General features: G+C 45.3%; 1 protein-coding gene across 1 annotated transcript in view; it reads right to left on the reverse strand.

Moving 5' to 3' along the window:
- CSMD2 (CUB and Sushi multiple domains 2) overlaps positions 1–16,006 on the reverse strand; it is a 587,354-nt gene that overhangs the window by 462,791 nt on the left and 108,557 nt on the right. The window contains exon 3 of the mRNA XM_012642214.1: positions 12,122–12,234. Within this exon, the coding sequence (XP_012497668.1) occupies positions 12,122–12,234 (113 nt within the window). The remainder of the gene's footprint in view (positions 1–12,121; positions 12,235–16,006) is intronic.

Here is a 16,006-nt window from a genome sequence, read left to right on the forward strand (position 1 = left end):
CCCCTGCCCCCTGCAGTTGTGTCCAGTCTGCCCCTGACCTCCCCATCAGGTCTAAAGCACAAATCTCACTGTGTCACTTCCCTGCCCTCCCCTTTCAATGCCGCCCCTCTCTGTAACTAGAGCCCAAGCTCCTTCCCGTGGCCTCCCAGGCCCTGTGTGAGCTGGCCCCTGCCCCTCACGCAGCTCAGCTCCTGCTACTCCCCTTCCCACACTCAGCACCCTCGCCCTGCGGGACTTCTTGCAGTGGCCTTTGATTTTATTCATTCACCAAATATTTATTGAGCCAGGACCTGTTCTAGGAGCTGAGGATTCAGCAGAGAACAATAACGATGTGAAAAACGCAAAGCCCCTGACAGCAGGAAGCTCACTTTCTGGTTGGGAAAGACAATAAGCAAATAAACAAATAATCATATATATCAGGGGGTGATAGGAGGGGCTGTGTTGTACAGTGTAGTCAAGAAAGGCCTCACAATAAGTGGACATTTCAGCATAGACCTGAATGGAACAAGGGAAAAGGCTATTGGACCACCAGGAAGAGCAGTGCAGGGAAGGGGAACAGAATGTGCAGAAGCCCTGAGGCTAAAATGTGTTCAGCATGCCCACCACTCTGTCCTCTCCACTTCCTTAGATTAACTCCTGGTCATGGAATTTATTATCAAGCCCAGGCTGTTTTATTCCAAAATATGGCTGGATAAAGGTCTCGAGGGAAAAGCAGAGAGCTGGAAGGAAAGGTGTCAGAGCAGGGAAGCAAAGCCATGGTCCACAAGATAGGTCTCTGGCAGCAACAAAGTCCCCAACAAGGCCAGGACTTGGGTCTACAGGCCCAGAGAGGTGCCCCAGCGTCCTGCTCAGGCCTTCTTCTTTCTGTGGGGTAGGAATAGGTGGGAGGGGCGGGCCTGGAGAATTGTGGGACTTATTTTGAGAGGGAGAGCGTGTGGGCTTTGGAACCAGACTGGTTTTCAAACTGTGCATGGCCCTTAAGTGCTGGATAACCTTAGGCCAGGTAACCACGTCTCTGGGCCTTGACTGCCTTATGTATGAAATGGGGTCACAAGATGGTGACGTATCAGTGTTTACGAAGTCCCCCTGCATTGCTAGGCATGTTGAAGGTACTTGACAAGTGCTGCTTCCTATGTCCTTCATCTCAGAGGCCCTGGCTTATGGATCCTGCAGCTTGTATGAAGATGAAGGACTGTGAAGCAACTCCTATCATTTAATGGGATCGGAAGGGGAAGGACAGAGATGTCATCTGCCCACCACTGAATCTCCAAATCAGAATCTCCCACCTAATGCTCTAAGTGCTTTTCTCTCCTGCTGTTAAAATGAAATGTCAATGGGTTCACCCCTCAATTTTTCACACTAATGAAGGGAAGGGCTGGAAAGAATAATCCAAAACACTGTCTAATCATCCCTGAACTATCAGTTAATGGGAAGAGGTGGGATTGAAATATTCAATCTGGTACTTCTGTTTAGAAGCGTTGCCTCCCCACTGGTCCTGGGCATGTGGGTTGGGAGATAAGGCCCCCCAAGGAAGAGGTGGTAGAAAGGCACGCATCCTCTGAACCTCCAGGGCTGGGGTCGGTGGAGGAAGCTCTGCTGGGGTCACTTGACCCAAGTGCACAGGAGGGAGAGATGTGTGTGTCCAGCTACACAGTCCCTGCCGGAGTACCAGTGGAAGGCTGACCCTCTCCCCTTCTAACCAAATGGGAGAAATCACATCCAGGTCCCCATGTAGTTTCTCAGTGCCACAGGAGCCATTTAGAGGCAGTGCCAGGAGAAGCTTGGCCGTGGTCCTGAGCAAGCCATATCTGGAGTTCCATAGGCCCCCTGCTTTGGGCACAGATAAGGGAGGGAAGGTCAGCCTTGGGGCATCCTGCTGCCTCCCGTGGAAAGGGCGTTTATCTGCTGAAGACCGGTGTTAATAGGTGTTAAATAGAGTTCAATGCAGAAAATTGAGAAGTAATGAGACTTGGAGCCGAGAGAATAAATTAGGAGGTGATCACATGGCCAAGAGCCTCCACCTGAATGCTGAAAAGGAGGAGTCCTGGCGGTCAGAGAGCTCTGGGTCAGAAAAGAGGCCAGAATGACGAGCCCACCCCAAACTGAGGCCAAGGGTGGTCAACAGCAATTAAGCAGTTACCATATTTCACTGGTTCTAGGGTGCAAGCTTTCCCATGTTTTATTAATAATATCTCTGAAATTGGCATGTGTCTTATAATCGATGACATGTCACACTTTAATTGGCAGCGTTTTTTCTTTCTTAGTGGCACATCAACTAACACTGCATCTTAAGACCGAGGGCATGTTAGAGTCAATGAAATATGGTATCAGGGACCTTGAGCAACTCTCTTTCTTCATCTGGGTCTTTTTTATTGGGTGGGATGATCATTTATCCATTCATTTGTTTAATCAGTATTTATTGAGCATCTATTATGTGTCAAACCCTGAGCTAGGCTTACATGTCTGTTTTTTGAGTGTTCACCTCTGCCAGGCACTGCTAGAAACACTTGCCATGTGTTGCCTCATTTCTTCCCTACAGCAATCCCATGGAGTAAAGTTTCTTATTATCATCATTGGCTTCCTATGCCAAGGGAGGTCAGAGGAGGTTGAGTGACCTGCTCAAAGTCACATGCTGGCTACTAACTGGCTGAGTTGAAAGTCAAGTCTTCCTCCAGACCTTGGGTTTTAACCTTGTTGCTCTACTGAGTGTTCCAGCTGTCCAGAAGGACACACTGGAGTGGAGAAGGCAAAGAAGGAACAGGAAATACACGAGTGATGCCCGTGATGGATAGAGCCATGCAGGGAGCTAAGAGGGAACATAACAGAGCTGTTGTGCACAGAGGCAGTCCCTGGATTCGGTTTGGGCAGAGACTAGAAGAGTTTGGGAGAGGGGAGGTTCTGGAGAGGGGACTCAGTGCGTTTGAAGGACAAGCGTGGAGATGGAGTATGGCATGTCTGAGAACTGGACGAAATCCAGTGTGGCTGGAGAAGGAAGCGGGTGGAGGTGGGGCTGATGCCCGGGGCTTTGATGGCTAGGTAAGGAGTTTGGACTCTATCCTGGAAGCAATTAGAGGTTTTTAAGTGAAAGCTTTCTGAGATCCTTACACCCAAGCTACCAGTGATTCTCTGAATCTTTTGTCAAATGGTGAGTGACTATAGACTCCTCAATGGAGGGCTCTGGAGCTAGGCCATCCAGTACAGTTAGTCAGGTTGAGTACTGTGAAAGTGTGCCGGGCAGAGGGGAAATGAAGACTAAAACCCAGTCTATATTCCACACACTAAGCCATGTGCTCATGGGGCCGTTTCCCCTCAGGGTGGCCACTTGCGCTAATTTGCACAAAAGCCCTATATAAACTAGCAGGGATCCAGGTCAGGAGAGGCAAACACCAGCTATTATCGTGGGGTCCCTACTGTGTGGCAGGCCCTGGACTAAGGTAGCATGGTGGCAGAGGAAACAAAATGTAGGTGACAGCCTTTGCCCTTGGAGAGCCATATGGCTTGACCAAAGATTTTGTCAGGGGAAAGAAAGTTTTTTTCACGCCCACAGAACACACCATGCCCTGTTATGGCAGCTTCCTTTTGCTGAGTGCCTACTAGCTGCCAAATGTCACACTAGGTGCTTTCTATACCTTATCACTAGTGCAAACCCTCTTAAAGGAAGACAGTTATCCTGTTTTCCGCAGGGGGGATGTGAGAGATGCAGTGCCTTGCCTTGGTCACACAGTGGGGACGTGCCAGAGCTTGAACCTGATCTCCAGAGACCTAACCAGGCACGAAAGCAACGTTCTCCACGTGATAGAGGAAGTGGTATTTATTGGATAGCAGCTCTGTGCTGGGCATTTTCCATGCATTCATTCCTTTAATCCTCATTGCAACCCATTGAGATGGGCGTTACAGTTTGTTTTGCAAAAAGTGGGATCAGGGAGGTTGGGAGACTTGTCCAAGGTCTCACAGCTGGTCTGAAGGAAAGCCGGGTGTGAACTCACATCTTCTGACTCCTGTGCTTGTGCTCTTAGTCCTCTCCCAACAGTGTTTAGGTCTCAGAGCTCCTTGAAGGTAGGGGCCACTTCTTTTTTTTTTTTTTTGAGACAGAGTCTCACTCTGTCACCCAGGCTAGAGTGCCCTGGCGTCAGCCTAGCTCACAGCAACCTCAAACTCCTGAGGCTCAAGCAATCCTCCTGCCTCAGCCTCCCGAGTAGCTGGGACTACAGGCACATATCACCACACCCGGCTAATTTTTTCTCTTTTTAGTACAAAAGGGGTCTCTCTCTTGCTCAGGCTGGTCTTGAACTCCTGACCTCAAGCGATCCTCCCGCCTCGGCTCCCAGAGTGCTAGGATTACAGGCGTGAGCCACCACGCCCGGCCAAGGCCACTTCTTATACATTTTCATATCCTTAAGCCTAGCTTGAGACTGGCATATAGCAGGTGTTCAGTAAATATTTGTCGAATGAGTGAAGACTGAGTGAATGGGGGCAGAGAAGTAAAGGAGAGGTAGACCTTACCTGCAGGCAGTCAGCTGCCTGAGAACGCTCCTTCCTCATCACTGTTTCTTCTGACACCCTGACATGAGGAGGGTCAGGGGACTAGAGCTTGGCATAATATCATCTTCAGGCTATGTTAATGTTCTTCCCCAAAGGGGGAAAAAACATCACTATGCATGATGAACTATTTGCGGGATTATTAAGGACGTGATATGAAAATCATCCTGATTCCCCACTTATTGAGAAGTGCTGCCCAATTTGTCTCAAATGTCACATCTCTATGTATTAATTTGCTACTCCACAGTACTGATTAAAATGAATGTTCTCCAACTCCCAAGGCAGAGCCATCGGAAATGGAGCAGGTTCACGCAGGAAGCACACACCATCTCCCTGAGCACAGGAAATGGACGTTCGTGACCTCTCACCTGGAGGAGGCCTTGGCCTGCTGTTCTGCTGTGCTGGCCCGGAGTGGCCTAAACAGTACTAACTGCATATTCAGTATATTATGTGTGTATATATATATATATACATGATCAAATAGTTTCCATTAGCCCAATTTCGAGATGTCTGCATAATGTCACAAAATTGGGGAACTCTTTCAGAATGAGAAAATTATCTGAGAGGCTAAGGCCAGCAGAGGAGAATCAGCAGGTGTAATTGCAGGAAGGGATAAAACCAGGAGGGCTCCATTTCTCCCATGCAGGGGGTTCCAATCCCGTCTCTGGACCCCAATTTCCCTGTGTGCACAGTGACATGATCACCTTCAACCCTCCCCCCACCTCCAACACCAAGAAAGCATGCTTTGTCCCAAAGCTTGCTCCCAACCCTCCTCTCCTGGTACAGCAAAACCGGGAGCTCCACCTTCGTCTGCCCATCTCTCACAGGTGTGTCTGTCTGACCCTGTTTAAACACACTGTGGTCCTTACGCAGCAATGACATTACTGAGCTTCCACTGGTAGCAAAAGCACACCAAAGTGTTTTTACAGAAGTGACACTAAACGGAGCGTTTCTTCCTCTCTGTTCCCCTTTGGGAGGGGAGGTGGATGGGGGGAGAGGGCACAAATTGTGACTGCAAAAATGAAATCCATATTAAAAATCAGGGAGTGCACACAGTAGGTGTTCAATAAATCTCTCTCACCAACTTCATGTGTGAGGTTAGCCTCTCTGGGCTCATTTTCAGAGACTGGGGGTTCATGGGCAGGTTGCAGGGCACCTGTGAACTCCATGGGAATTCTATGGAAAAGTGTTATGTTTGTGTTCATGTGAGTGTGTGTGTGTGTGTGTGTGTCACAGCTTTCAGTCCATGATACCAATAGTCTAGGGCCTACTGGACATTACTAGGATCCTTAGCTCTAAAGCCAACATCTCTGATACAAAGAGAAGAGGCCATGAATAGACTAAGTTCCTGGCTTGGCCTCATTGGCTCTGGTCCACCAGGTGACAAGGCCAGAGATTTCATCTCCACCCAATAGGGATGCTCTGCTGGAGGCTCATAGATTTAGAGAACACTCTGCTCCTTCTCCAAAGAAACCACAGTCTGGCTGTAAGACTACACACACCATGAACAGCCAGATTAAGGATTTTATGCAAACTCAGGAGCCAAGGAACTGGGGTAGGGCTGGGATTGTGACCTACAGAGTTGACATATTCCTTCCATCTCCTAAAATAATCCCTGTCAAGTAAGGTTAGGATGAGAGTGACTTAATTAATTAGCTGACATTTATCGAGCGCTGACAATTTGCCAGGTCCTGTACTGAGCACATCCTGTGACTTGTGCATTCTCTTCCTTCATCTTCACAACGGCGCTATGAAGTAAGTATTATTCTTATCCTGATTTTATAGGCATGGTGGCTGGAGCTCAGTGAAATGACATCTTGCCCAAGGTCACGCAGCCAGGTGTGGGGCAAGATGGAATTTGATTCCAGATGTCTGAAGCCAGAGCCTGAGATCTTAGTCCTTGTTCTATACCACCTCCCCCCGATGGTTGCCAGGGATTCTGCAAAAATAAGGGCTCCTCCTCCTTCTAGATTTCTGTGTGGAGATAATAAGTGGACTAGAATAGTCTGGGTTTTAAGAAAGCAGCCTATATTTTGGTAGTAAATTACCAAGATCATAGATAGACTTAGCTAAACAAAGAAACACCTGTTTAGATCTAGACTATTGAACAGACCTAATAAACTGAGACCCAGCACTCAGAGATGGGCTTTCCTTCACAAAAGTGTCAGAGTGATGGCACAATATTCGTACTGCCACAATGCAAAAGTGCAACCAGGATGAGACATTAAAAACCTGCAGAGACTCTTACCTAATTGACATTTCTGATCTGCTCATAACTCTCACTTACCTGGTGATCTGTCTGGAATAGACAGAGACAATCCTGGACAACCTTCGAGAGTTGTGTGTGTGGAAGGCAGGAAGTCTAGGGGCTAGAGTGGGTGAAATAATGTCCAGATGGCAGCAAGACTAGAAACGCCAGGGAGAGACACGCCGGGGGCAAATTGGGAAAATGCCGGCATCCCCACACCCAGAGAGACAGAATGACACACAGGGAGCATTAGAGACCCAGAAACAGGAAGGGAGTCACAGAAACCAAGACAAACAACCACATTCCAGGGAGATTTAAAAGTGAAAAGTAAAAAAATAAAACCAAAAGAATAAGATGAACATTTAAATAGGTATTTCTCTAATCTTGGTACGGAAAAGGCCTTTCCGAGCATGGCAACAAAAGCAGATATCATAAAAGAAATACTAAAAAAAATTAAAATGGAAAATCAGTGGCATAAAAATGAAAACTGCTGCACATCAAAAAGAAATGCATCACATTAATATCCTTAATATGCAAAAACCACTTACAAGGAAGATAAGACACATACTAACACCCCAATGGAAGAGTAGGCGGAGACGGGGACAGGCGATTTGTAAAATGATGGACACCTGGCCAGTAAGTGATGACAGGTGCTCCACCTTACCTATAATCAAAGAGATGCAAATGATCAGGACAAATGAGATTTCATTTTTCAGTCATTTTAATCAATGGAACAGATTTGAAACTCACCAACGTGCAACGTTAGCAAAGTGGAGGGAATGGGCCGGCTCACGCACTGTTGCTGAAGTGTGCATTAGTCTAACCTTTCTAAAGACACTTTGGAATTTTATATCAAAACGTAAAATCTATATACTCTTTGACCCAGCAATTGCACTTCCAAGAATTTATTCTAAGAAGATAATTAGATGAGGGCTTAAGTTGTATGTACAAGGATGTTCTTTGCTTAAATGTCCACAGAAGATGACTGGTTACATAATTGTGGTACATTCAAACCACAGCGCCTTCCTCACTGCTGTGCATTGGAAAGGACAAACCAGGGATACTTTTATTAACACAGGGAAATGTCAGCCTCATTAACCAGATTACAGAATGGTACATATAACATAATCTGCGCCTGTGTGCGTGTGCATACCTGTGCGTAAGCGTGCGTACGTGTGCAGACGGATGTCTAAACGTACACTCACTGGAATGGCAGGGGTGAGGTCAGATCTGGCCAGGCAGCCCTATGTGGGCAGAGCAGAACAGGGGCAGACCTGGGAGTCAGGAGGAGGAGGTTCATGGGGTGAGGGCTCCTGGAGCCTCTTTTCAGACTCAGTACTGAATGTGGGGTTGTCAGATCTAGCTACTAACAATACAAGATGCTCCATTCATTTGAATTTCAGATGAATGGATGATTTTATTTCCGGTATAAGTATGTCCCATGAAATATGTGGGATATACTAAAAATTATTCCTATTTTAAAAGTTTGAATAATTTAAAATTCAGATTAACAGGGCGCCCTGTATTTTGTCTGGTGACCCTAGCTGAGAAGCTCTGGAACGCATCTCGTGTTCCCCCATGGGGTGACACGCGCCAGCCTGGAGGGAAGCTGAAGCCAAGGCAGATTTCTGTGCCCTCCCCTGGCTCTGCCGTACCCAAGGAGTTTTGAGGGAGGACAGTACAGGACAGGAGTATAGTCTTCAGTGCCAGAAAAGCCACGTTCAAACTCCTGGCCAGCAAGTAGACTTAAGCTGCATCACACGTCCCCGAGGCCCAGTTTGTACCTCTGTAAGATGGATAGCAACACCCTCCCACAGGGTGGTGGTGGGGGGATTAAATGACATAATGTATGTAGAGTGCCTGGCATACAGTCAGTGCTTAATACGAGTTGATCCTCTTCCCTCCTGTCCAGCCACTGCAGCCCATCCTTTTGCCCCCAAGGATTACAAACCCAGCATCTTCTGTCTTCTCAGGGTTTGACTATTGGCCTTTTGAATCTTTGCCTTGAAGCGGCAGCAGCCGTGAGCTGACACTCTTCACCTGACTTCACCTTTCTCCAAAATCCCTACCAGCGGTTCGGCTCCTTATCTGTGCTGTTCACATTCCGGGCGAGGGTGGAGGAGGATCAAACTCGCTTTGATAGCAGACATTCAGGGATGTCAGCCAAGGGGAGCCACAAGAGCAGGGCTCTGATACAGCAACGTCGTGAATAGAGAATTTAAGGAAGCCATCCTCACTGGCGGCAGCGCAGGCGGGCAGGCGGGCCTCTCCTCTGGAGCCTGTCTGTCTGTCTGCCTGGCTGCCTTGCTGCCTGCCTGCTCGCTTGCTGTCCAGCACAAATGTCTAAGGTGGGCTCTGCAATGGAGAGAGGGGGCCGATCTCCTTCCCTGAGAACCAAATCTTCATAAAGTCCTGTACTGGATCTAACCTACTATCCCCCGTGAGGCCAGAGAGTCTAAAAATCTGCCCAGGCTCACCCAGTTAATCAGGTTTAGGTCCAAGAATTTAGCGTTTGTCAGTAAATCCTGAAACATTCAGCCTCTTGTTGAATAAGCCCAGTGACAGAGACAGGCCAGGGCATCTATCACGTGGGTATAGTCACAGCAGTGGCTCGCCCTACTTGTTCCTGCCTCCTCCCTCCCTTGCCCCGCCACTTTGGGTGTTCCAAAAGTGGGTGCAACTCACATTTTCCAGATGCACAAATTGCCCCATAGTCCAGTCCCCAGCCAAGCCAATGGCACCTGGTGATGGCCGCAGCCTTGGCTTACTGGTACCTGCCTCCCTTGTTAGCACAGACACCTGTGACCCACTTTACCATGCAGCACAAAGACAGCCAGGCACGCATCCTGCGAAGTTTGCAAAAACCCTGCATAGATGACTGCTTGGAAACTCAGCTACGACAACCTGCATATGCAATGGTCCAGCACTGGCTGGGGCCTCAGCTGCAAGGCTTAATTTTCTTAGCATCAGTGACTTAGAGACCTGAAAGCGTTATGTGGCTGAGGTAGGACAGGCCATTCCGTCTGCCCTGCTGAGCATTCTCAGGCCAGGGCTGTCTCACCTGTGCCAGGCAGGTGAGAGGAGGGATCCACTGGCCTGTAATTGATCCCTAATGTTTTGTGACCTCTTTTGAACCACAGGCCCTTTTGTGAATTCTATATCTGTGTGGTCCAATACGGTAGCCACAAGCCACGTGTGGTTACCGAACACTTGACATGAGGCTAGTGTGACTGAGAACCGAATTTTAAATTTTATTTCATTTTAATTAATGTAAATGCAAATAGTCTCATGTGCTAATGGCTACTATATGGGACATCACAACTCTAGGCCAGTGGTCAGGAAACTTTTTCAGTAAAGGGCCAGAGAGTAAATATTTCACAGGCTTTGCATATGGTCTCTGTCACAATCGCTCAGCTCTGCAGCTGTAGTATGTGCAGGCGGCCACAGACAACATGTAAACCAATGGGCGTGGCTGAGTTCCAATCAAAATTTATTTACAAAAGCAAGCTGCTGGCTAGATTTGGCCAGGGGGCCTGAGTTTGCTAACCCCTCCTATATATGCTCCCTGGAAAAAAATACATATATCCTCAGGTTTTTTGTCTCTAACTTTAAAGAGTTTATAGATCTCCGGAAGCCCTGCTATAGACCCTAAATTTCAGGCTAGAACCTCTGTTTTCAAATGGCTCTGTGAATGTACCCACAGATCCTCTCTGCCTGAGGGAGAAGTGCTTGTCTTCCTGGCAGGGAGCTGTGGCCAGGGATCAATGGAGACACTTTTTTCCTCAAACCTCATGGGAGTCTGGGCCTCACACAAAGACCCGCAAGGATTGCTGAATGAGGACACCATGAGTACCTAGGTCCCCCATGCATCAATCCCTCCCAGAATCTCTGTCGGCACCTCTTCTGAGTCATCGACTCAGTCCCCACTCCCCTGCCCTGTCCCCAGATCCAGTCAGTCTCCCCAAGGCCAAAATATTGTGGAAGGAGCTCATGGCCAGAGGGACTTAGGAAGCTTCTGAAGAAGACTGTATTAGTAATGAGCTTGGAGCTCAACCTTGGAGAGAATGAGTTTGGAATTAGGACCAGGGCAAAGGTATAGACCAGATGACCAAACTCACAGACTTGATATTGGGAGGAACTGATTGTTTTTTAAAAAGAAATTGGGCTATCTCAGAGTCCTCACTTTAAAGACAGGCAGGTCTTAGTCAGGAGCCCTCAGTTAAAGTGGAGTTATATCAGAAGCCCTCAGTTAAAGACATGTGGAACTTTCTCCGAAATCTTTAGTTGAAAATAACAGAGTCTTCACAGAAGCCCTCGATTCCTCCGGTTAAAGCACCAGAGTGGCCCCTGTGCCCCTGCCGCCAGGGGTGGTTTTGGCTAAGGAGGTAGGACTTGCCCGCTTTATGTGGTGTACGCCTGGCCAAGACAAAGGCAGTATCTATTTCTACATCACTACAGCTTCATTCAGGAAAGCAACACTTATTCTTTAAGCTTTTAAACAAAGGCAAAGGAAAAAAAGGTTTTCGAATAACTGGCATGCGTTACTAGGGTGTTATGTCATTATTGTTATTAATTATCATTAACAGTCTTAAAATATGCCTATTAATGATCTCAACACAAAATAGCAGTGCAGGTCTTAGCAAAGAGTGGCATAATTACCTATTAATGAGATGTAAATTTCCCAGGGAAATGACAGAGATCACAAGTACCACCTTCTGAACTAACATAATAAAGTTAATAATAATAACAGTGTATAATCTGAAGATATTAGTGTTAATTTGAATTCTAACACCATATTTAAACAGACTGAGAGAAGTGCAAATTATTTGCATAGCTCAAACCAAAAAAAAAAAACCCTAATCCATGCTATTAAGGAAAAATCGATTGTTCTCTGAATGATATAAAACTGACTCTTTGTGGTCATTATATTGAGCTTTCAGCTGCTTGTTTTATTTCTTTTACTTAGGCTTTATATCTCTTTTATTTTCAAAAACAACCTGAGGTACCTTATATAATTAAGCCCAATATAAAACACAATTTAAAAAATAAAAACACAGCAAAACCTAGTTAAAGGGAAGAGAGAAGTAGATGTTACCAGGCCCTCAGGATAAACTATTGCAGCTGAGCTCTGATTTCAATTCTCAGTTTCCTGGGAACACAAGAGGGGCAATTTAAGTAAGTGAGTTACCGGCTAGCAACCAGCCTTGTTAGGACAGGCAGAGCTTTGAGTCTGAAGAACTTTTCCTTCCCCGCAGCTGAGGGAGGCACAGCCCTGCCTATTAGACATCACATCTGCCATCAGGACATCACGTCTCAGGCTCCTATGACACCTACCCTCGTAGCTGGCGTGGAAGCCCTGGGCGCTGACCGCGTAGTCGCTGATGAGACGCAGAGAGAGGGTGGTGGCTGCGCTGACGATGGTGGCCGGCAGCTGAAAGCCCGTGAGCCTGAAAGACAATGAGGCGCCATTAGTTTCCCTTGGGAAACTACACATCCGTTAAGCATTGATTGAGCACCTGCTGGATGCGCAATGCTGATCCAGGCGCAGGGAGGAATACAGACTTGAGCCACATAGAGGGTGTTCAAAAACAAAAATGATTCTCAGCAGAGGTGAGGAAAAGCAGCAGTCTGCCCCAGAAACATGAGGGGGCGACTCCCCTAAAGCCATGGCCTGATCCCCTAGCCGGAGGCCCGTCTCCTTTGTGTCTCCTCTTTTAGTTTCTCCTCTTCTAGTTGTTTCTTCTCCTGTCTGCTGTCTTTCAGGCTGAGGTCCTCTTAGCCTCCCCACGAGTTTACAACTAATAATTGCCAGTAGACAGTATTTATTCACATATTGAGGAAAATATAGCCAACTCTAAGTAGCAGGATGTGTGGCTGCTTCTTATCATAGACTTTATTCTTGTAAAGGAATGTCTACTGCTTTTATAGAAATAAGTGCTTATTAGTTTAAAAAGGAAAGCAAAAAATGAAAACCCAACATGATCTAGAAATAACCATTCTTGACAGCTGACATACAAAGAGATGGAGGGATCAATGGATGGAATCGTAGTCAACAAAATAATTTCATACGAATGGGATCACGCTGTGCATGCTTTTGAAATTAAAATGTTTAAATTTTCTTTCTGGAATTTAAGTGAAGAAAAGGAAACAGGGGTGAAAATAAAGGAATAATTGAGCCTGAGATAATGTTTTTAGCACAAGAGGGTCATTTTTATAGATTCCTTTAAAGTTAAAAGGATACCACTGAACACTTGGGAATACATTTAGGAATTACTTTGTCTGCTGTGGGGAGTCCATGCATGGTGGCCCCCACAGGAGACCTGAGGGTGTGCACAGGTGGGAGTGAGGTGGCCAGTCTCCCATCCACCTCTGTCCTTAACCCCCTCTCTTAGGCTCAGCCTGCCTCCCTCCCCCCATCAGGGATCTGAGAGGGAATTCGAGGCTTACCTCTACTCCCATTTTTCAAGTAGTTTGGAATATCCGTGGTGCTCCTGGATCCCACTCTATACCTTCCATTGCTATCTAATATCTCAAAGCCCAAGATATCCCTGAAGAGCGTGAGTACTGGGCTCAGACAAGTTAAATAAGATATTTGTTAACACCCACTGCGAAAAGCCTTGTGCTAGATGAAGCCCTTGTCCTTGCCACCATCCTAATCTTGGAGGATTCATGTTAACTCAGAATAAACTCAAGAAAAAGAGAAGAAAAAGTGATCAAATTGGAAGTGGGTAACCACATAAGTTTCAAAGGTCATCTTCTTTTCAAGCGTAAAGATATCCAGCCAAAGATCCCTACCTCACTCCATATTCATATTGTCTTTCTCATGGGTCAAAAAATTATATATGAAATAATGAAGCCATGCATATTAGAAAGAAACAAACTTTAAAAAAGAAAAAAAACACCTTATGCTGGGGAAGGCTTTTCTAAGCAAGACATGTAGAGGACTCCTTTTGCTTCTACCTGCCCATCAGTCTTCCAGGGAGCTGTCCACTGCTTGGGGTTCTGACAGGTACCCCACCTGCCCACGAGCCACAGAGCTGGGCAAATGATCATGCATGGCACACTATTTCTCATTTTTATGGACTGGCTCAGCTGTGGGGGAGAAGGAAGAGGGCACACACCCAGACAGGGTCATTCTGAGTCCTTCTATGGAATATGATATATAGACTCTGAAAGTGTTTTATTTTGGGATCTTAAATCATTAGAATAGAAGCTTGGGACTGCCCGCAGCCTTTTTATCAACACATAGAGACTATCTGCTTTAGAGAAAATGATATCACCACACAGACATAAACAAAAGCTGAGCAACAGTAAGAGAAGAGAGGCAGAGAGCCCTGATGATATATTTTTCAGATCCTTAATCCAGCCACGCAGAGAAATCTATCTCTTCAATGCCCAGTTTACATGAGCCGACGTTCTTTCTTTCTTTTTTTTTTTTTTCCTCAAGCTGGCTTGATTTGGGTTTCTATCTCTTGAAATTGATTGAGTACTGATGGATACAACATGTAGCTCTAGATGGCACAAAGAAAAATATTGATGGATGTAACATATAAAAATAAAAGCATGTATGTGTGACAAAAGAAACCATAAAAGGATAATGAGAAAAATGCAAACCGAAAGATTATGTATAATATATGTGACAGGAAGAGGGTTAGTATTTATAACTTGGAAGAGCACTTACGAATCAATAAGAAAACAATAAACAGCTAAGAGGAAAAGAGCAAAAGGTACAAACAAACAAAAACAGAAAGATGATCCACCTAATTAACAGCAAAATACGAAAATTAAGTCCACAAGATTCATTTTTCACCTATCAGATTGGCACATAGCCAGAGTTGGCAAGGGTTAAGGAAAACGGATCCTGCAGTTATCAAAAGGATGATAAGGAAATATAACAAATTACACAATATACATTTGACATATTATTAATAAATGAAATGGCCTTGAAAAGCACAGACTACCATAACTTTCCCCATATGAAATAGATCATTTGAATAGCCCTATAACTAATAAGGAAATTGAATTAGTAGTTTTAAAACTCCCAAAAAAGAAATATCCAGGCCTAGATGTTTTCACTGGAGAATACTACCAAACCTATAAAGAAGAATTAACACCAATTCTACTCTATAATTTCTCCAGGAAACAGAGGAGGAAAGATCACTTCTAAACTCATATGAGATGGCCAGTATTACCGTGATACCAAGCTAGAGACAGTAGAAATTTAAAAAACTAAAGATCAATATTTCACATGAATATAAACACAAAATCCTTAACAAAATATTAGCAAAGAGACTTCAGCAATATATAAAATAATTTCACACCATGACCAAGTGGGGTTTATTCAGAGGACGCAAAGCTGAAAAATCAGTCAATGCGACCCACCATAGTAACAGGTTAAAAACAGAAAAATCACACGACCATATCAACTCATGCAGAAAAAAGACTATATGACAAAATTCAACACCCATTTATGATTTTAAAAAAAACTTCAGAAAACTCAAAATAGAGGGAAACTTTCTCAACTTGATAAAGAACATCTACAAAACAGAACATCCTATAGAACATCCTATAGCTAACATGATACTTAACGGTGAAAGACTGAGTGCTTTTCCCCTAAGGTCAAGAACAACGCAAGGATCCAACAATCCAGTTAGGAAATCAGCAAAAGACATGAAGAAACCTTTCACCAGAGAGGGTATCTGGATGGCAAATAAGCACATGAAAAGGTGTTCAACATCGTTTGCCATTAGGGAAGTGCAAATTAAGACCATGATGAGTGTTACCACATACCCATTAGAACAGCTAAAATAAAAATACTGTAGTGACAATACCAGATGCTGGTGATGGTGCAGAACAACCGGACCTGTCATACATTGCTGGTTGGAAGGTAAAAAGGTACAGTCACTCTGCAAAATAGTTTGTCAGTTTCTTTAAAAAAAGAAAAAAAAGAAACCATACACACTCTAATTATGCAACTCAGCATAATTGCACCCTGTGCATTTGTCCCAGAGAAATGGAAACTCACATCCACACAAAACCCTGTGTGTGATTGTCCACGGCGGCTTTATTTGTAGTATTCCAAACTGGAGACAAGCAAAATGTCCTAGCACAATAAACAAGTGAGTAAACAAACTTTGGCACATCCATACCACGGACTACTCAGCAATAAAAAGGCATGAAACAACTTGGGTGGACCTCAAGGGCATTATGTTGAGTTAA

Source organism: Propithecus coquereli, unplaced genomic scaffold, assembly GCF_000956105.1.
Source record: "Propithecus coquereli isolate 6110/MARCELLA unplaced genomic scaffold, Pcoq_1.0 Scaffold178, whole genome shotgun sequence".
NCBI lineage: Eukaryota > Metazoa > Chordata > Mammalia > Primates > Indriidae > Propithecus > Propithecus coquereli.